At 44.0% G+C, this 21,779-nt stretch overlaps 1 protein-coding gene across 2 annotated transcripts in view; it reads left to right on the top strand.

Moving 5' to 3' along the window:
* Positions 1-19,068, top strand: part of RGS6 (regulator of G protein signaling 6) — a 319,263-nt gene extending 300,195 nt beyond the window's left edge. The window contains exons 17-18 of one of the 2 annotated variants that reach the window (XM_084827528.1): positions 855-908; positions 17,168-19,068. In XM_084827528.1, coding sequence (XP_084683654.1) covers positions 855-908; positions 17,168-17,218 — 105 coding nt within the window. In that variant the 3' untranslated portion in view covers positions 17,219-19,068. The remainder of the gene's footprint in view (positions 1-854; positions 909-17,167) is intronic. The other variant, XM_084827537.1, reaches the window with a different exon arrangement.
* Positions 19,069-21,779: the final 2,711 nt, after the last annotated feature.

Here is a 21,779-nt window from a genome sequence, read left to right as displayed (position 1 = left end):
CTTCTGGGGCAACCTGGCTTCCTTAAGGGAGCTCTGCCAACCTGCCTTCTTCCAGAAACAAGCATTTCTGCTCATTTTGGTGATTCCTCTAACAAGCACTAAATCTCCCTTGCATAAGTGGTGGGTCCTGCTCACACAGTGGAATTGCTGGGACTTGCCGCTTGTGGATGGGTATCAGTGTGCGTGGGGGGGTGTATGTAGGGATGTACAGACTGTGTAAAATCTGCTCTAGCTGCGTTTTACAGATTGTCAGGTGCCCAGGGACGGATGCGAATTTTTTCTTTTCATCATGCGGAAAAATACGGAAATTACATAAATATTTATGTAAGTATTTACGTAAGCATTTACATAATTTAGCCCAGTACATAACATTTAGTGTATTGTCCCCTATTCCATTCTATGTTTCCTCAGCAGAAACTTAGTATTTTTCTACGGATTTATATGCATAAATTTTGGGAAAGTAAAAAAATCATCTGAAAGTCCACAGACTCCGCAGGGCCTGAGGGGGTCACTCTGCAGCAGATTCCGCAGGTCAGACTCTTAGAAATACGAGCACGTTTTAATCCGTCTTGAATTTCTCCAGCATCCCTAGGTGTAAGTGCCCTGTTGGATTCTGTCCAAGTTACATTTTAAGAAGAGGAAACAGGATACTTCCCAATGGCGGAAGCAATGTTGTAGTACAAACGTTTCTGTTGCTTTGCTGTTGAAAACAGCAGTCACCATGTATTTGAGATGTTTAATCTTTTTCTTATTTTTGTTTTGCTAATGCCTTTAAAGCCAAATTTAAGCTGAAGGGTTTTTTGTTTTGTGTTTTGGTATTTTTTCCTTCCTAACTTTTTTTTCCCCTTCTAAAGCCCGAGAATGAGCAAGGTCGTAGAACTTCTCTAGAAAAGTTCACTCGCAGTATGGTAAGTTCATTTGCTTTTGGTTTTTTTATTATTTCTCCCCTTCTTTTCAGAATTTTCGTTTATTTCACATTTTTTAACAGCTCTTCTGTAGCATATTTAAATCACTGCTATGTGATAAAAAGGTAGAATTTCATTATATGCATTTTTGATGAAATGCCACAGCCTCGATTCGGTCCTCTCTGGATGCTCTAATCTACCATATCCAAAAGGGCTCCCTAGAGGGCATTACAGAGCCTGTTTTCTCCCCCTTTGCCCTGCATTGTGCATTCACAGACACTCAGGATGCCAGGACATTCATTATGGGGAATAAGAGGCCTGTGGGCACCTCCTACATCCTCATGCAGCCCCTTCCTCTGCTCAGTTGAGTAGGTGAATTGGTAAATTCTGAAGTGCAGGCGTTCATCGTGACAGTCCCCATAGCCATGCCCCCAAGGAGAGTCCAAAATGGCAGGTAGCTGTGTTGATCTCTGTGTGTGTGCGCACGCATTATATGGGATGTACATGGGATAACTCACAACCATATATTGTTACTTGGAAAGTCCATACCCTCCCCACCCCCAGCTACTGCGAAGATTGCAGCTAAGAGCAGTCTGAACAGGGAAATCTGAGGGGGTGGCAGCTGATGTCAACATCCCTGCTAATCAGAAAGTCCCAGGCCATCAACCCTGTGAGCCCTGGCTTCACTACACCACTGATGAGTGAGCTCAGAACTTGTGTTCCTTGAGGAGGGAGGAGGTTGGACGGTGATATGGAAGGTGCACAGAAGGCTCACGTTCCATATAACAGCCTGGCAACTCAGCTCCATGCACACCCATGCATGCATTGCCACATAGGAAGGAGGAATCTTCTGAGCCCAATAAGAAGCCCTCTGCCTGCAGTGGACTGGACAGAGCCCCATGGCGTCAATAAACAGATTTCAGTTTAGATATAAAAAAACAGCTTTGAGGCACAGTGAAGACTAACAAATTTATGGTGGCATAAGCTTTTGTGGACTGTAGTCCTCTTCCATGAAAGCGTATGCCATCTGTGTCTTTATTGTGCCACAAGACACTTTACTGGTTTTGCTACAACTTACCAACACTGCTATCCTCTGGAAATTGTTACAATTTAGATGTGTACTCATGGCACCCTTTTTGCTGTGGCTTTTTCTGCATACCAAGATTCTGTGGTATCTGTACATTAGTTTACATATGCATGGGTGACAACTGTATAAATTGCACTCCTTCTTTGATATCTAATTCACACAATATGTTTAATCGATGTTTGATGAACCTATTTCAAATCAGTCCCCCAGTAATGGTTAACTGAGAGTTTTCATTTATTAACACAGGCAGAATTTGAGCTCAGGGCCAAAAGTCTGTTATACTTCTGTTGACCCAACATAGGTTTATGAAATATCTTTAAGTGAATGGAATCCCAAACCTTGAAAGATAAGCTGTGGCTGATACTGTGAACAACCCTAGGCAAAGAAGCACGAGCCCAAGGGCATTTAATTAAAAGTACTTTTTCTCACTCAGTGGTTCCCGGTGCTAAACGGAAAATTTCTTTTGAAATTAAGGCAGTTTGTGATATGCCATGAGGATTGGCTATTCAAAAAGTCAACATTTCCCCTGGACTAGCAAAAAGCACTTGGCATGAGCTTAAGAAACCCTTTGAACCTGGCCGTAGCATAGACTGCATAATGATACCGTGGCCATTCATAAGAAGATACGAAGAGCCCTACAGGATCTGACCAAGGGCCTATCTGGTCCAGCAATCTGTTCCCCATAGTGGCCAACCAGAGGCCAAGGGAAAGCTTGCAAAGCAATAGTCCTCTCCTGGAACTTGGTATTCAGTGGCATACTGCCCCTGATCTTAGTGTTACCATATAGCCATCATAACTAGTAGCCATAACCTTATCCTCCATTAATTTGTCTGATCCCATTTTAAAGCCTTCTAAGAGTGTCTTCTAAGAGACAAGAAGGCCTTCTTAAATGAACAATGCAAAGAAATTGAGGAAAACAATAGAATGGGAAGGACTAGAGATCTTTTCAAGAAAATCAGAGATATCAAGGGAACGTTTTGTGCAAAGACGGGCATGATAAAGGTCAAAGAAGGCAAGGACCTAACAGGAGCAGATGAGATTAAGAAGAGGTGGAAAGAATACACAGAAGAACTATACAGGAAAGATCTCAATGTCCCTGATAGCCATGATAGTGCAGTCACTGAACTTGAGCCGGACATCCTAGAGAGTGAAGTCAAGTGGGCCTTAGGAAGCATTAGTAACAACAAAGCTAGAGGAGATGACAGTCTTCCAGCTGAGCTATTTAAAATCCTAAAAGATGATGCTGTTAAAGTGCTGCACTCAATATGCCAACAAATTTGGAACACCCAACAGTGGCCACAAGACTGGAAAAGGTCAGTTTACATTCCAATTCCAAAGAAGGGCAATGTCAAAGAGTGCTCAAACTACTGTACAATTGCACTCATTTCACATGCCAGCAAGGTGATGCTCAAAATCCTACAAGCTAGGCTTCAGCAGCATGTGAACCAAAAACTACTGGAAGTACAATCTGGGTTTCAAAGAGGGAACTAGAGATCAAATCGCCAACATTCGCTGGATCATGGAGAAAGCAAGAGAATTCCAGAAAAACGTCTATTCCTGCTTCATTGACTAAAAGCCTTTGATCGTGTGGATCACAACAAACTCTGGCAAATTCTTAAAGAGATGGGAGTACCAGACCACCTTACCTGTCTCCTGAGAAACCTGTACGAGGGTCAAGAAGCAACAGTAAGAACCGGACATGGAACAACCGATTGGTTCAAAATTGGGAAAGGAGTACGACAAGGCTGTTTATTGTCGCCCTGCTTATTTAATTTATATGCAGAGTACATCATGAGAAACGCCAGGTTGGATGAATCACAGGTTGGAATTAAGATTGACGGGAGAATTATCAACAACCTCAGATACGCAGACAATACCACCCTAATGGCAGAAAGCGAAGAGGATCTAAAGAGCCTCTTGTTGAGGGTGAAAGTGGAGAGTGCAAAAGCTGGTTTGAAACTCAACATTAAAAACTAAGATCGTGGCATCTGGCCCCATCACTTCCTGGTATAGAGAAGGGGAAGAAATGGAAGCAGTGACAGATTTTATTTTCTTGGGCTCCAAGATCACTGCAGACAGTGACTGTAGCCATGAAATTAAAAGTTGCTTGCTCCTTGGGAGGAAAGCTATAGCAAACCTAGACAGCATAGTAAGAAGCAGAGACATCACCTTGCCGACAAAGGTTCGTATAATCAAGGCTATGGTTTTCCCAGTAGTAATGTATGGCTGTGAGAGCTGGACTATAAGGAAGGCTGAGCGCCGAAGAATGGATGCTTTCGAACTGTGGTGCTGGAGAAGACTCTTACGAGTCCCCTGGACTGCAAGGAGGTCAAACTCAAATCAGTCCATCCTAAAGGAAATCAACCCTGAGTGCTCATTGGAAGGACAGATCCTGAAGCTGAAGCTCAAATATTTTGGCCACCTAATGCGAAGAGAAAACTCCCTGGAAAAGACTGGGAAAGATTGAAGGCAAAAGGAGAAGGGGACGGCAGAGGATGAGATGGCTAGATCGCATCACTGATGCAATGAATATGAACTTGAGCACACTTCGGGAGAGAGTGGAGGACAGGAAGGCCTGGCATGCTATGGTCCATGGGGTCACGAAGAGTCGGACACGACTTAACGACTGAACAACAAAGAGTGTCTCCACAGAAGGCATTTATTGTGCGCTTGTAATTGTTCACTCACAGAAGTTCACAGGTCCTTTTCATGATGTCGTCAACCTCTGATGCCTCTCCTGCTGTTTTCAAGCGGGAATCTGCCATTTTATAAAACCCTGAAAAGTGCTGTAATAAATCTAAATTGCACAATAGAACAGTGTCAATTACTGGTGCTATTAATGAAACATATGGGAAGCAATCCATCAAAACAAGGGGGGAGTGTGTGTAAACCCACAAAGATTTTGGAAGACAAAGCCCTGCTAATGCTGCAAGATTTTTGCTAAATGTGGAGAAGTCCTAAGTTGCTGGCCATCCCACATCTTGTGGTAGCAAAGTCCATAGTTTCACTTTGAGCATAAGCATGTTTGTCTTCCTGGTCACTGATGCAGTGGGTACTAAGAAGGCTTTCCTTTTCAGTTGCTTGGGTGGAAGTTATTGACAGGCATAGCTCTTGAACTCAGGCCTGAAGCTCCTTTCATTCAGACCAGCAGGCAGTCATTTAATATGAACTTATCTGGAAAAAAAGTAAAGCTAAAATCTGTACCAAGTTTCTGTTGTCAATACACAGTTGCACTACCTAGATGCTACTCTGTTGAGAAGTCCTAGCCTTATTATGAATGGGAAAAGACTTTACAACACACCCACATCTGTTTTCAGTTTGGACATAGTTTCCTAGTTCCCCAATCCCCCAAACATTAGAAAGTTCCAAGGGCAGATGCTATAGAATCTGTTTCCCTGGAAGAAGAGAATGCTGGTGATTTATGATGGGGCGGGGGGGTGTTCTTCAATATCTGTTCATTTACCAATACATAAACTGACCTTGAAGAAAGCAAATATCCAGAAAGACAGCACAAACAGCCTCAGTGTCCCAAAAGCAAACAGTATACCATTAAAACCCTCAGAAACGTCTGTTACCAGTGCTTCTATTCCACTACCTCCATTCCCTCCAGGCAGGTGAAATGTGTCAGAGCTAGTAGCCATCCATCCAATATTACTGAAGGAACATCTTATAATCTTTAGTGTCCATGAGGAAATATCTTCAGCTATCAGTGAAATAAACACTAGGGGAAATATCATTTCCTTACTTGATTGCCATTATAATTACAGTTGCACCAAATATTCTTTCATTTCAATATTTCCTTTGAAATTAACACATTTGATGCAGCTGAACTAATTACTGAAAAATACTCTTCTCACTAAACATGCGTAGTATTTTATGTTTTTTGGTGTGCTTTTGATCCCTTGGCTTCTGCTTTCTTCTTCTTTGCCCTCGCTGTCCTTGGTCTCGTTTGCCCACACTCTTAAGCAATCTATTGGCTGTGGAAATTTATGTAATCTTGTTTACGTATATCCAGGATGGCATTATGTAGCATCACAAAGTCATCAAAAGAATTGTGTGAGTCCCCACAGCCAATCAGATTAAATGGTGGTAAGGAAAAATGAACTTGAGGACAAAGAGGACAAAGAAGAAATGGCACTGAGAAGAAAAGTATCAAAGTGACACCAAGTATGTCGCAATATGCCAGAACTTCAGAACTGCTTTTCAACATTCTCAGAAACAAATTCAAAGATAAGGTGAGTGGTTTCTGCTTAGTTCTAATTACAATATAATCAACACATACGCCACACTGTAGAATTATTTTTCTCATATAATGGATAGGGCTTCCCCTCTGATGTTGCTCCTCCATTAATTCTTATATTCCCTTCCTGTTCCCCTTCTTCTTCCACTGATGGCAGACCTACATGTTACACATAGTTCTATGATTCTTTTAAAATGCTTCTTTCCCTCTCTCATGCCACACAGAAGGGAAAGACTGGTGTGGGAGGAGAGCAGCTTCTTAACCCTTTCCTCTTGTTCTGCTCTCCTGCTGAAAAATCATACATTGCCCCAAAGTTGTTTTTACCACAACTAAAAGATATACCAGACTAGACTTCCCCTTCAGATTGCAGTCTCAGTGGCTGCATTGTGTAAAAGGAAATGAAACTGTCATTTTAAAGGTTCACAGAACTACATACGACATGTCGCTAAATCCTGAGAAGGTTTCTGGTACTTCCCTCATCCCTATGTCATCTGCATCATCTGGCCCTTTATTCACTGTGGATTGTGGCCATGCCATCTGGACTGGAGGGTTGAGGAGGTGCTTTCTCTACTCAATATTTATTTTACAGCCTGTGACAAGTGAGAGCTACTAGGAGTTGGGGGGGGGGCGGGGAGGCTGGTAAAAACACACACATACCCTTCTTGTTTGCAATGGAATAAATGTGATTCCCATGCATGTATCTGAACTGATCTTACATCACTGCCCATCAGCTCATTTCCCTTTGGCACAAGTTATAAAACAATTGACTGTGACCTCTGACATGTATGCATGTGTGTACACGCACATGCATACATATGTGTAACTTGTAATATAAAAAAAAAAGTCAGAACTATACTTGGCAGGTAGATTGGCATCCCCCTATCAAGAATTGATTTGATTTTTTTTCCTGAAAGCATCCCATAGAACAATGAATGGATGTCTCTTCATCATGCACATAGCACTGTTCATTCATTTTATTAATGCATTCCTTGAATTCATTTTAATTCATTTGGATTACAATCAGGGTGGCTTAAAAAATGTGTAGAACCTAAAAACACTAGGGAAATCCAATAACAATAAGGGCATTTCTACATGATGTTTTTATCCTGTACCTTTACCGAGGCTTCTTTGCGGGATTAAGATCAGCTCCTTTACACATGCGTTTTTCCAGGGGGTTTCTTTCTCTGCCTTTCTATATGTTTCATTATACAAGCACTAGATGGCACTGCAATACAGTGGAATTCTGCAATTACATGAGCGACTCATTCCACCATTTCTAAATATTACCAGACTTACCTCATTAGGAAAAAAAGATGCAATAATGGTTGCAAAGCATGGGACAGGCCCTGGAAGATGATGATGTTGTGTAAAGGACCTGCAAACCACCATTAGTGAGCAATAATGAGTGCACAATAAAAGCCTCATGTACAAAGGCTCTAAACCCTATGAGATCTATGATGTCTATGAGAAGAGGACATCAGCATAAATAAGCCCCTTTTGGGTGTTAGGTTCATGTGAAGACAATCATATGGAGAGGGAAAGTGTGGCCCCATCATGTCCCTGCTGGACCTGCACCCCACTGTCCATGCCTTGCAGGGAAATGTTTGCAAGGGAGAGTCTGTTCTATGCGCCTCCGGCACATGATGTAGAACCTTGTACAATCAGGCTTCCAAATCACAGGAAGAGCCTGCACAGTTACAACATGCTTCCACTTACAGACCTTCCTCCCAGCCTATGGATGGTGGGCTAGGCCAGAGGGACAAGAATACCTGAAAACAGGTAGGGATGGTGCAGGCACCAGATTCCGTCTGGGAATCTGGTGGAAACCCTCCCCTGCCCGCACCCCTGAGCCCCAGTCGCCAAGCCCCTGCCCACTCTCAACAAGTGGCCTGCACTCACCCCAGTGGCCTTGTTGAGCTCTGTGGTTCATTCAGAGAAACGTAGGCAATCTTAACTCCAATGGGATGGGTTAGTTGTAACTTACTGGCTTCGAAGAGAGAGAGCTGAAACTGTTTTTAGGGATGTGCGAACCCACCCCCATCTAGGTTCTCCAGGTGCCCTCCCTGCCCCTGCTCATTGGTCCCCAGACTGTGCTTGAGCCCCTCTCTTGCTCAGTGAGCAGCCTGTACTCACCCCGGCGACCTTGTCAAGCTCTGCGGTCACCATTTTTTAAAAAATAAAACGGTGTTTGCAAAAATGCACATTTCACGTGTACGCATACACAAACATGAGCATTTTTGCAACCGCCATTTTATTTTTCAAGAAATGGCCACTGCAGAGCTCGACAAGGCCACCGAGGTGAGTGCAGGCCGCTTGCTGAGCGTCGGCAGGGGCTCGGCGAGTGGGGCCAAGATGAAAGTCATCTGATTTGTTCTTTAGTGTGGGATCTCAGTGGTTCAGGAAAGTGAGCCTTTGGCATCTTGCAGTTTCTTTAGCCACTTGAAACATCTTCGATTTTCACCACAGTCTTTATGCACAGCTGCAAAGAATTTGAGGTGGCCTTAGAGCTAGTAACAGGCAAAGTCCCCTCAGTTTGATTTAGAACTGGGTTCAGCAAACCAAGCTACTTGCATGCATGCACGCACACACACACACACACACACACACACAGAAAATATTACTAACTTTTTCCCAAGCCCAATTTGGATTTTTAGACCTAACATCATTGTGAACATAAAGGGGTCTGAACACCTCCCTCAAAGTCTCCCCACAAGCTCTCATACTCTGCCCTGCCACACCAGCCAGCATATTTGGTCTGGAGCAAGGGCAACATTGGGGAAGTCTCACTGGAGGCCTCTCTGACCAGCAGTTGCAACATCCCATATGCCAGTGACCCTGGGAAATACAGATGTTATGTACTCTGGAAACTAAATGCCAAAAGTCATATCTTTCCTAGAGAATGTGTGACGTTAATTACTTTCTTGCTCTTATCTTGCTTATCAAAGGGGCTAATTCTTTTTACAGCCAAAACAGATGTTACACGGAATAGTTTTCATTTCCTAATGAACCACCACCAATGCCACATTGTGGCTTAGAGGGTATTTAGAGCTTAATAACAATGTCTTATTTAAGAACTGTTACTAGCTTCTAAGAAAGACTTTGATGTCTTGTTCCTTTACTAAGGAAATCTTCTCAAATTGTATCATGCATAATCTTGTACACTTATTTGATCCTGTTGAATGAATACAAAGAGGACAGTAGCAGCTGATCCCTTCACATTTCCTGTTACATTATATATAGTCTATGCATTCAACTCTGTGGGAAGAGGGCTATACAACATGCTCTAATTAGCTGATTTTAGAGAAGACTGGACTACACTGAGGAATAACAAACAGCTGTGATCTACACGGCATCTTACCTATTTTTAGATGAGGTCTAGTGGGCAGAAGTTTAGGAATAGATTTGGGGCATAATTAGACGTTATGACAGAACTGCCACTGCCTTCTCCCTTGTAGCTTCTAGATAAACACATTGTGTCATGTGACATCAATATGCTGTGTATTGCACTGCCCCCACAGCTAAAAGCCAAGTGATGTGCATAAGGGTGGCAATGACATGATGTCAGCACTGGACGTTGCAAGAAAGACTGAGCAAGGGGCAAAGCAGAGGCAGTTGTCCGTCTCTTGTAATGATGGCTCCATACACTAAACCAAGTCCATACATTGCTATGCATGGTGCTCACAAAAATGTGTACATTGGGTGTGCTTCCAGACGAGGCTTTTATCATGCCATCACCCCACCTCATTCATGGACTTTTGCAGAGGGTCCAGAGCTCCTCGTCTTCCACTGTAACCCTCCCGTGATTCCTACCACTACTTCCGTCTTTTTTCTTACCCTAGAAAAGCTGTTAAGGAGAAAAAGATGGAATAGCTGCACGATGCCTTCTGACTGGTAGCACTCCATCTGGAAGCACCCGTGCCAAGCTCCACTTTACAATGGGATAGTTTACACCTCTTGCATTGAAAAGTGTGGCATTTTGATTGATTGATTTTACACATTTACATTTTTTCTGTACTGTGGGGAGTAACGCATACACAAACAGGACTAATATACAAAGCTGTTCTTACGGTAGCACACCAAGAGAGAAGCGGTCAGGCCTGTTTTTTAGTGATGACAGTTTATGGGGTAGTGTGGGGGGCAGCTTAATTTGTAACTATGGTAGGGAGCACCATATCTACCACACTTCACCAACCTAGTACCCTCCTGCTGACTGGGAACAATAGGCCATGCTGACTGGGAACGATGGGCATTGCAGTCCAACACATCTGGAGGGTACCAGGTTGGGGAAGGCTGACATACGTTAAAAAAAATGTTTGGAGTCTGCCATAGCAATTGCATCTTCCAAATATAAATTCTAACTGCAAGAGCAGTTAGGTGTGGTTGAAAATGTAAGACTCAGTTAGCTAAACACTGTTGCTGTGCAATCTCCACATTTCAACAGGGCAAGTGTGACATTCCCATACTTGGTGGGTTGCTCTGTGTGAGCTGATATTTGTACATCCAAACTGTGATACTGCAGCTAGGCAAACATGCATAAATGCCATTGAAATAGTATTCAAGACACATACTTATGTTCTTTAAAAAAAAACCTATAAGGCTTCATTTTTATGTTGTCGTCCATTACTTGTTATATGTATACTAATTTAAATCTTCTTTTGATCTCTTTTTATGTGAATTTATCTGTGTAGATTTTATGTTCTCTTGCCATTACTTTTCTTTATTGCTACTTTTTTTAAAAAAATACCCTCTATTCAGCATTTACCTTGGTTTCTTTTCTTAATTTATGTTACTCTTCTTATGTCTGCAGTGTGTATCATTTTTCCCCCTGGCAAATTCTAATAAAACGTTATTTTTAAAAGGATATGGTCCTTAAGTTGTCTAGCAAAAGCATACGTTGAAAACACATGGGCAGTTTGGGATGTTTCATGGGAAATCATTTCTGGTTCAAGACCAAGTGGATATGTGTTTCTGAGAGGCCCAGCACACCATATGCCCTGAATTAAGGCCTATCATAGGAATAGGTATTTGTCCCCAGAAACACAGCATCCTGATAGCCCTGTGTTATCATCATCAGAGAATTTTGCAATTTCCTGGGAGGTTAAGTGCCTTCTGGGGAGCTGAGGGATCTAATATTCAAATGGTAGGTGTGTGAACAGAGTTGATAAAACTGTAAAAAGAAAAAAGAAGTACATCCATATAGGATAAGGGGTAGGCAATCTTTTGGGGCCTGCGGGTGCCATTGCACATAGCTGGTGGGGGAGGGTGGGCGCACCTTTCCCCAGCCCTTGCCTGGGACTCCCCCCTTCCCCTGCCCAGCTCGGGATGTCCTTCCTCCTCCTCCTGTAGGATGTCCAATAGATGAAGAACTGGGCATATACCCTTTTTCTCTATAGCACTATGTGACATGATGGCAAGCTGCTGTGCAATGTCCTGCCTGAGGAGATGTTGGATCATCAAGCTAAAAGTGGGCTAGATGAACTATCAGGTGGATCCACAGTTGGCTACATAATCGGACTCACAGAGTGCTTATCAATGGGATATTCTCAAACTGGGGAGAGGTAATGAGCAGGGTACCGCAGGGCTCAGTCCTGGGCCCAGTGCTCTTCAACATTTTTATTAATGACTTGGAGGAGGAGGTGCAGGGAATGCTGATCAAATTTGGAGATAACACAACATTGGGCGGGATAGCTAATACCCTGGAAGACAGAAACAAAATTTAAAGTGACCTTGATGGGCTGGAGTGCTGGGCAGAAAACAACAGAATGAAATTTAATAGGGATAAATGCCATGTTCTGCACCTAGGAAAAAGAAATCAAATGCACAGTTACAAGATGGGGATACTTGGCTCAACAATACTACAAGCGAGAAAGATCTTGGAATTGTGGTAGATCCCAAGCTGACTATGAGCCAACAATGTGACGTGGCTGCAAAAAAGGCAAATGCTCTTTTGGGCTGCATTCATAGACATATAGCTTCCAGATCTTGTGAAGTTCTAGTTCCCCTCCACTCAGCACTGCTTAGGCCTCATCTGGAGTACTGTGTCCAGTTCTGGGCACCACACTTTAAGAAGGATGCAGACAAACTGGCGAGGGTTCAGGGGAGGGCAACAAAGATGATCAGGGAACTGGAAACAAAGCCCTATGAGGAGAGACTGAACGAACTGGACATGTTTAGCCTTGAGAAGAGAAGACTGAGGGGAGATATGATAGCACTCTTCAAGTACTTGTCACAGAGGAAGGCCAGGATCTCTTCTCCATCATCCCAGAGTGCAGGACATGGAATAATGGGCTCAAGTTACATGAAGCCAGATTCCGGCTGAACATCAGGAAAAACCTCCTGACTGTTAGAGCAATACACCAAAGGAACCAATTACCTAGGGAGGTAGTGGGCTCTCCCATACTGGAGGCATTCAAGATGAAGCTGGACAGCCACTTGTCAGGGATGCTCTGACTTGGATTCCTGCACTGAGCAGGGGGTTGGACTCAATGGTCTTATAGGCCTCTTCCAACCCCGCTATTCTATGATTCTATGATCACAGGATTAAGGATCATCAGGCCCCTCACAGTCTTCTTTCCTGATATGCAGGAAGAAGAAAAACCAAGGGTTTATGTGAAGGGATGAGCACATCAGAGAATGAGTCCCTACTGGTCTTTGTCCCAATAGCAAGGAAGATCCCATTTTCAGAGACTTGCAGCCTCCCATCATTTCCACCCTCCCTCATAAAACTCCCTCCTGGCATTAGTGTTCCTCAGGTAAGGGGCAGAGGATGTGACTATTGCTGGTGAAGGTACGCTTAGCCAAAAATGGACTATGTTCCAGCTCCACTTGGTGGAAGCAAAGGCTTAAGAAGCTGATTCCAGGCAGCCTGGGGTGGGACCACAAACTCACCTACCCATCCTTTCTTGACAGATCCCAGCCCACTGGCTCTGGTGAAGCAAGGAGCAGCTTAGCATTTCAACAGATTTTATTTACTTATTATTTATTTATTTATATCCTGCCTCTTTTCCTCTTGCAAGGAGCCCAATGTGGCGTACATGAACCTCCTCCTCGTTCTCTCCCTTTGATCCTAACTACAACTCTGTGAAGTAGGCTAGTGAGTGACCCAAAGTCACCCAGTGAGGTTCGGGGCCAGGTCTCCTGAGTCCAAGGATTTCTCCACATGGGGCTTTTATCCTGCAGTTAAGATTGGCTACTCATAGGAGTTTGCTGGTCCTTTACATAATGTCGTCAATCTCCAGCAACTCTCCCATAATTTCCAATCACTTCCACAGCTTTATTTGAAACAGAGCTAATGAGGTAATAAAAAGAACCAGTGTGAAGTGGTTTGAATTTGTCCAGGTAAAGAGGAAGTGGCACTATAACAACAGCACCCTCTAACGGCTATATTTATTTATTTATTGCATTTATACCCCGCCTTTCTCCCTCTTGCAAGGAACTCAAGGCAGCTTACATTATCCTCCTCCTCACCATTGTATCCTCACAACAACAACCCTGTGAGGTAGGTTGGGCTGAGAGTCTGTGACTGGCCCAAAGTCACCCAGTAAGCTTCCATGGCCAAGTGGGGACTAGAACCCGGATCTCCCGGCTCCCAGTCCGTCACTCTCACCACTACACTACACTGGCTCCTATATAATGAATATATAATGAAACATATACAACTTGCAGATAAAGCCGGTCCACCCGGGGAAAAACAGGAAGTATGTGGGAAGAAACCAGCCTTAGCCCTGCAAAGAATCTGGAAGCAGAAGCCCTGGTAAAGTTGTAGGATAAAAAACCTGATGTGGAGAAGTCCCAGCACTCTAGCCACCACACTACACTGGCTCCCACACTGGATGTGGAGCTTGCTTGTCTTCATTTTAGTTTGACTCGTTTATTCACCACCGGGGGGCAGAGGAATTCTTCAAGAAGACTCTTGATATCTCTCACTGGCCCTTCCTGTGGCACCGCCACGAATTCTTCCAGCAGAGCTAAGGAGGGCTCAGTGGTGCATCTTGGCCCTTGAAGGTCCTCCCATTATAAGTTGACTCTGCTTCACCTCGTCAAGTATAAGCACCAAGGGATAGACCATTGACACTGCCCACAGATGAGACTATGAAGGACTTGGCTGACTGCAAGAAATTAACCTCATTGTTCGTCAGATTCTTTGGGAGGGCTGGGGTGGGGGGAAAGAAGGGGGACGCACAGCTCACATGATTTGCTGTTTCCAGAGAGTCAACACTCTAGAAGGAGTTCAAAACTTGTTACAGGCGGATTGAGGCTACTAACAGCCATGTAATAGTTATCTGAATGTTCCCTCCATTGGGGCCTGTAGTCTCATGAGGAAGCAATCACATTTCATTTTTCTAAGTATTATGGGATATGGTTCTACTGCACTTTTGACTTTCATCTTTCAGTTTAACTTTGCCACAGTGCTAAGCACCACTGGGGGCCTCTGTGTTTTGAGAAGTGAATTTCTAAACCAACACGTGCCTCTTCCAGTTTTGATGGTGTCTGTGAGTGCCTGTTCCTCTGAATATCTGGGGTTTCGGAAGTAGCATTCTCCATGGAGTTACACGTTCCACATGGTAAACTTCGAAGCCATCGCAGCCTCACTTGTGGCCATCCGAGTACACCCTTAAAGGGAAGGACAGTCATGCATGCTGCTCATCTTATCACACCGTCTGCTTCCTACAGAACCCCAGAAAGGTCAAATGATACATGAATCATCATCACGGAAAGATGCATGTTCCAGTAGTCTGCAGACAAAATGGGAGGTCTTATTGGGCTAGGCTGGGCAGATCTCAGGGAGGGCTCTGCCACAGAGTTTGATGTTTCCTAAAATACAGTCTGATCCCTTCAGATGGACAGCCAGCCAGCAGCTTCTGCATACAGTAGGATTAAAATTAGTGTCAGAAGAAATCAGCGATGTACCCCACCCCACTCCACCTTGTTCTTAGTTTCCAAAAAACATTAAGAAGTGAAAGTCATGCTCAGTCTCTAATGGCTGAATCTGTTTGCAGGTTGCAAGAGGTTCAGGACTGGGGCGGGGGGGATTTTGTCTACACTCTGAGCAAAAACACTCTCTTTTGCACATATAATCTGTGGATTACTAGCAAAACTTAAAAACTCAACTGGAAGGCAGAGCTAGTCATTGTGAGTCAATGACACAAGGAAGGCTGTGAATAGATCTGCAAGAACGCATGACAAAAGCATAGGCTGTGTGTCTTTCAGATGAGGGTGACGATCATCTAAATTTCTTATTCTGAGAAATCAGTTGTGTCCTTTGGGCATCAAATTCTATTAGATTGCATGCATCAGTGGTTGCATAAACTAAAGCAGAGGTTTGGCTGGTTGGTTTGTTTAAAAAAAAATAGCCATAATATGCATTATGCCCCTAGAGCATTAGCTCTGGGAAAAATGCCTTGTGATAATGCTGGAATAACTTTATCTTGTGGTTGACCAGGTAGGTACTCAGCATGGAATTATGTGGCAATATAGGTTTAATTTTGTACCTGTGATATAATCCCAAATGTCAACTGCTCATGTTAACCATTCATGTAAATTACGGGCTCAAAGATTGGTCTGAAAGTGCTTGGTGTTGCTTCATTGTGGAAACTAAGCAGGTCTGAACCTGAACAGTGTCTGTATGATAGTCTGGGCCTCTTAGAAGAAGGATGGGATGCAAATGCAATATACTTGGGGGCAGTAGTTCCAATGTCAGTGGGGCAGTGAATCTGCTCTGGTTTTCAGTCAGAACTCTAAAGGAGCCACCCAAAGTGCAAAGCACCTTGAATAGCTCCTTTAGAGTTCTGGCAGAAACCCGGAGCAGATTCATTGCCGCACTGACATAAGATCCACCAGCCTCCAGTGCATGGGGGGGTGTAGATACGCTCACTGAATCAAGGAAGAGAAGACCCAGAGACGAGAGTAATGTGGGCATTTGAAGGGTGGAAGGAGTATCCACTTTGAAAAGAAGAAAGAACTTGTCAATAAATGATACCGTAGGGACGTATTTTTGCTTGTTTAAGCAGCCACCAATTGGATCATGGTAGTACAGCTCAGACCTGGTGTGTGCAAAATGCTGTTTTAGTAGCAAAATGGGCCTGGTTTTGGGTTTTTTTGTGAAATTTCACCAAGCAATTTCCATTTTGGCCCACTTTTCCCAAATTATGCAAAAATGTTTGGGCCAAGCCAAGAACAGTGATAAATCATTTGTAAATACATCAGGGCTGTTCCCTATGTGAATACAACAATGCTGGCCTTAAACATGAGGCTCCTTCTATGACCAAGTAGCACCCTTTGACAGGGAAGGCATGAGGAGGGATTAACTATACTTCGCTGGCTGCCTCATAGCTAGAATATTGCTGTCTGGTGACAAGGTGTCTGGCATTGCTAGCAAACATTTTAGGTGGTCTGACACAGCATTCTTGACACCCGAATTACCCTTTATCTCAGGGATGGACAACTTGCGGCCCCACCACCGCAGAAGTGCAGCAGTGACCAAACAATTGCCAATTTGCCATAGAACATTGGTGACAAACTGCTTGGAAATGCTACAATTGCCAAATTCAGCTGGTCTGAAAGCTCACTTTGGCCATTGTAGTGTTGTGTAGTGGTTTCCTGCTGAAAATTGTTGGCAAATTACTAAATGTGTTTTACCGGCAGTGGTGGCATGAATGGCCCATAATCAGATGTGTGGGGCCTAAAAATGACTCCCGAACCTCCCCAAATTGCCCACTCCTGCTTTATCTGGAAGAAGCATAGGATAAGAAACGTCTCCATTTTTTTCATATGTCATCACAACAGCCTTTCATTCTCCAAGCCTTTCATCTTTGGTCACTGCACCAGCTTCTAAAAATCAATGAGCAATCGGGCCTGTTTTACCAAGTAACAACAAGATGTATTCACATCCTTGGCTTCTCCCCCTCCCACCTTTCCCTTTGTTTGTTCCTCCAGGGGAAGTCACTGGCAGGCAAGCGCCTCACAGGCTTGATGCAATCTTCTTGACAGCATCGTCTCGGCAAGCAGTTGCTGACGTCTCCGAAGGACAGCTGCATTCAACCTCCTCCTCCGCAAAGGAAATATCATTTGGGGGCTAGTGGATTGCTGTGTGTGTGAATGAGAGAGAGAGAGAGAGAGAGAGAGAGAGAGAGAGAGAGGACGACGGAGGAAGCCCAGGGAAGGAAAAGGAAGCCAAGATGGAGAGTCTGACCCACTGGAGGTTCCTCTTTTCATAGTTTACATCAACACTTTTCTTACTTGTACAGCTTTGTAAAGGCACTGAGTTCTATAGAGATAATACTCTGATTCTAATTTGATTTCAGAGGAGCACAATTTGCAGTATACAGGATGCCAATTCAGGCAGAGAGAGAGAGAGCTACAAGCATTAGTTAATGTAGGGATCCTAAGATAAATCTAAGTAAGTAACAGCTGGTTGAGATCAGTATTCATAATGCAGGCACTTTCTCATGCTCGTAGCTGCTTCTGCTGCATGCATACGGGCATAAGTGTCCATCTTCCACTTATCTAGGTACTTCTGACATTTATTTTGCCTAGCAATGGTTAACGGTCATCACTGACTTGGCAGTAACATCCCAGATTTGGCATCCTTTCCAAAACCAGAAGAGTTCTCTGTCTGAGATAATAGCATGCAATAATAATAATAATAAGTTGCCGTGCTGCAGCAGAAATGCAGATGAAGGCAAGCAGAGAAGGGCCAAGGTGATAGGAAAGAGGTCCCAGAATATCTTTTCGTCCTGGCCACATTCAGTGCTCCTATGGATACTGCTACACATAGCTCACTTACCCTTTTGTCACAGCTATCTGGGTCCAATAAAATAATCACCAGGAGGTGCTTTTGCTAGAAAGAAAGAAAGAAAGAAAGAAAGAAAGAAAGAAAGAAAGAAAGAAAGAAAAGAAAGAAAGAGAAAGAAAGAAAGATTAAATCCTGCCATGATGAGATCCAGAAAGAAAGAAAGAAAGAAAGAAAGAAAGAAAGAAAAGAAAGAAAGAAAGATTAAATCCTGCCATGATGAGATCCTTGGCATATTTACTTTCACTCCTTGAGAAAATGGTTTTAAAAGTGCTGTTGACTCTTCACTCATTGTCAGCAATATTTGTCCAAAAATGTGCTTTGGGATACTCCGCTGCAACGGAAGGAGCCAGCTACCAGTTGCCAGCGAAGGCTCTGCTCCATGGAGTCAGAGTCTACGCTCAGTGTGAGCTCTCTGATTTGACTAGAGTTGCTTTGCATTTACACATGTGAACATTTTGGCCCTGGATATCGAGCAACATGATCAAAATGTTATGCCAGGGCTGCACAACATGCGTGACCCAGCCATGTACTGTGGCCTGCCAAGTGTTTGGCAACCCCTCTGTTTTTTGCAGCCCCAGGAAAGCTGTGAAAGAGGTTTACTGAGCTCCACACTGGCTGCCATCTATGGCTGGTAGGCTGCATTTGGCTTGATCATAAGCTGTGCAGGCCTCTTTTATGCACACACATGTTATGTAAAAATACTATATTTGAAAAGGTGACATTGGAACAGAAAAGGAGTGTTATATGGTTGCCCTTTTTGCATATTTTCCCCCTTATGTTTATTCCATGATTTAGTCAAATAGAGTAAACTGAATTGGTTGAGAATCTGAGACATGTCCTGCCACAGGAGGCTCGAATCAACGGTCATGCATGCTGGCAAAACCTCAGTAGGCTTATTTGTCTAGGAATGAATCAAGTCTCAGCTGATAGGGAAATGAAAGCATACAAAAGTAGGAATCCGTCTACAAGAATGATATACCTTGTGCAATGTAATGATAGTCAAGAACGTCTTTCACAATATGGCAATAAATGAGGATTGGCTGAAACTTTGTGTGATAGCTCAGCTTAGAATGGAGATTATCCAGCTATGTTTCTCAACGTTGTTCTCAGTGGTAAAATCTGAGAAATGGGAATGTTGAATGGGAGGAGCTAGTAAAAATGCTTTTGTAGCAGCCCACCCCACACCCCACAGCTTTGCAGTAAAAACCAGGAAGTAACAACTCTATTACCATAATTGCAGAATAAAACAAGTTCAATCTTCCAAAAAGTGAATTGGACCTACTTGGTGTCCTAACGATGGTCTAAGCAGTGCTGACATTTTTGTGTTCGCGTGAGTTGACCTATCTCAGAAAACACATTCAAAAACTTTCTCTTTTTACTTTAAATTTATGTGGAGACTTTTTTATTGCATCATGAAATAGATAATGGAAACAACTCTAGTCATGTATTCTTATTTGAGGGGGATCCTTTCCTGTCCAATCCCTATGTGACTGTATTGTGCTACCTTTTGCCTGAATGAAAGGATAGTTTGGTCATTCTCCCATCAGGTATTGGGCTACATTTCTCAACCCCCTCTCCTTAGAACTAGATGTGGAGGTTATTATGATTACTGAAGTGGACTCAGGGAAGGGGAGGGGGAGCGAAGCCAGTGCGTGACTCTGCGTCAAGGGATATCTCCACAAGGTGCTGGCTGAGGCACTTGCCTGCTTTGCTTGATGCTCGCTGTCCCAATTGGGATGACGAGGGCGGGCAAAGCGAACTCAGCCGATGCCTTAAAGGAGTCATTTCTCAAGGCTGAGTAATGTGCTGGCTTCGCTCCAATCGAAGGTGAGGGAGGGGGCAAAGCCAAATCTCTTGAGGAGTGCTCCTTGAAGTTGGAGCTCAGTTGTTTTCCCTCCCTGTCTCCCTTCTCTTGAGGAGGGGGGGCAGGGCTTTGGGGAGAGGGAGGGGCCTCACTGAGGCCTCCACAAGCCAGAATTCAGCCTGTGGGCTACAGGTTCCCAATCCCTGACCTTGAGCCATCAGCAGGTTCATGGCACATGAGAGAAACAATGAAAAGACAGGTGCTTGGCCTGAGGAGCTTAAAAAGCAAAAATAAAACCTAGGGGAGGCAAGAAAGGTTAGAGAGAAAGATAGAGGTAAGAGTAAACTTGGGAAGAATATGGATTCAGCTCTGTGACGCATATGTAGGCTTAGCTTCAGCAGAGGATGGGGCTGAAAAGGTTAAGCCAAAGACTTCATGGGAAATGTAGCTTTGGGGAGGAATCTGAAGAAAGACGAGCAGGTGGAATTATTTAGACAAGTTGTGTAATTATTTATGGACACCTAAACAACTTGCTAACCTTATGGAGTAGATTGGTCCTGTTTAACACAACACAAGAGCCCCACAAATCCCAAAACAAAGCTATCTACCACATAGGAATGAGTACATCTTCAGCTGCCTCATCCTCCTGAGATTATATTGGCTGCCTGCTTAGTTGGCCTATTGCTAGACCAAATGTGTGTCCTCCTTTCTTCCATCCACCCAACTTATTGAGTACCCTTGTCTATGGGATGTCTATTTCAGGGGTGGGCAACTTGTAGCCCTCCAGATGTTTTAGCATACAACTTCCATCATCCCTCACCATTTCCTCTGCTGGGTAGGGCTGATGGGAGTTGTAGGCCAAAACATCGGGGGGGGGGCATGAGTTGCCCACCCTGGGTCTACTCATATAATCCACAAGCACTTAGAATGGGTGAACTGGAGATCATCATGCTGCAATGTATCCAACATGGTGCTTTGAGGTTTGGATGTGCCAGTGCCACAGAGCTTAACATGTGAGAGAGGCTGAACCCACACAAAGCCATTGCTGACCTCATCTCAGTGCATGGTGAGATCTGTGCAGGTGGCATAGTTCCCATGAGGGAAGGTTACAGAGAACCCCATGCCCCATCATGCTTCTCTGTTTCATTCATTGTTCCCTGAACTTCCAAGATTGTTCTAAAGCTGAAGCACCAATAAGAGCATGAGAAGCTAGGGGTGGGGAGCATCAGACCCAGGGCCCCAGTTCAGCCATTCAGAGCTCCCCAGATGGCTGCACCCCATCGTTTGGCCCTGCCCCTTTCTCCCCTGACCACTCTCCTAAAGCTGAGCTACTGGCAGTAAGAGCTTTAAGCTACAAGATGCTGGTTTGGGTTGTGTTCTTTGCCCCACCTCTTTTGCCTTCAGCCCCGCCCACCACTGGAATGCAGCCCCAAGAGCTTCTCCTAACAGGAATGTGGTTCTGGGGCTGAGAGAGATTCCCCACCAGCTTACTGGCTTTGGGTCAGGAGCGGGGGGCAGGGACACAGAGAAAAGGGATTACTAGTGGCTGTGGGCCTGGTCTACTATGGAGAAGGACATCGCCTCTTTCCATTGACTCTGCAGACAGGACAGTGCACAATCATAATTGGATCAAGTCTTATGGGAATATCACGCAAAAACTAAAATACAGGGGTGTGCAATACGTCTGTGCAGATGTGTTCATAGAATAAAGAAGAAACCCCTCCTACTTTTGACCAGGTGTTCTCATGGCATTCAGAGCACTCTTCGGGAATCTGACCATTAAACAGGATGCAAATTATGAAGGCTGTCAAGCTAAAATATTCTCTGATTTCTTCTTGCTAAAATCATGTGCAGCTACAGTGCCTCATTTGGTACTCTAGATTCAAATTTACACTTTCTGGGATTGCTGGGGACACATGGAGATGGAAGTCATGATCCTTTCCCCAGCA

This window comes from Heloderma suspectum, chromosome 1, assembly GCF_057233095.1.
Source record: "Heloderma suspectum isolate Gila_16-S chromosome 1, 16-S_ref, whole genome shotgun sequence".
Taxonomy (NCBI): domain Eukaryota; kingdom Metazoa; phylum Chordata; class Lepidosauria; order Squamata; family Helodermatidae; genus Heloderma; species Heloderma suspectum.
This window is presented reverse-complemented; position numbering and strand designations above follow the sequence as displayed.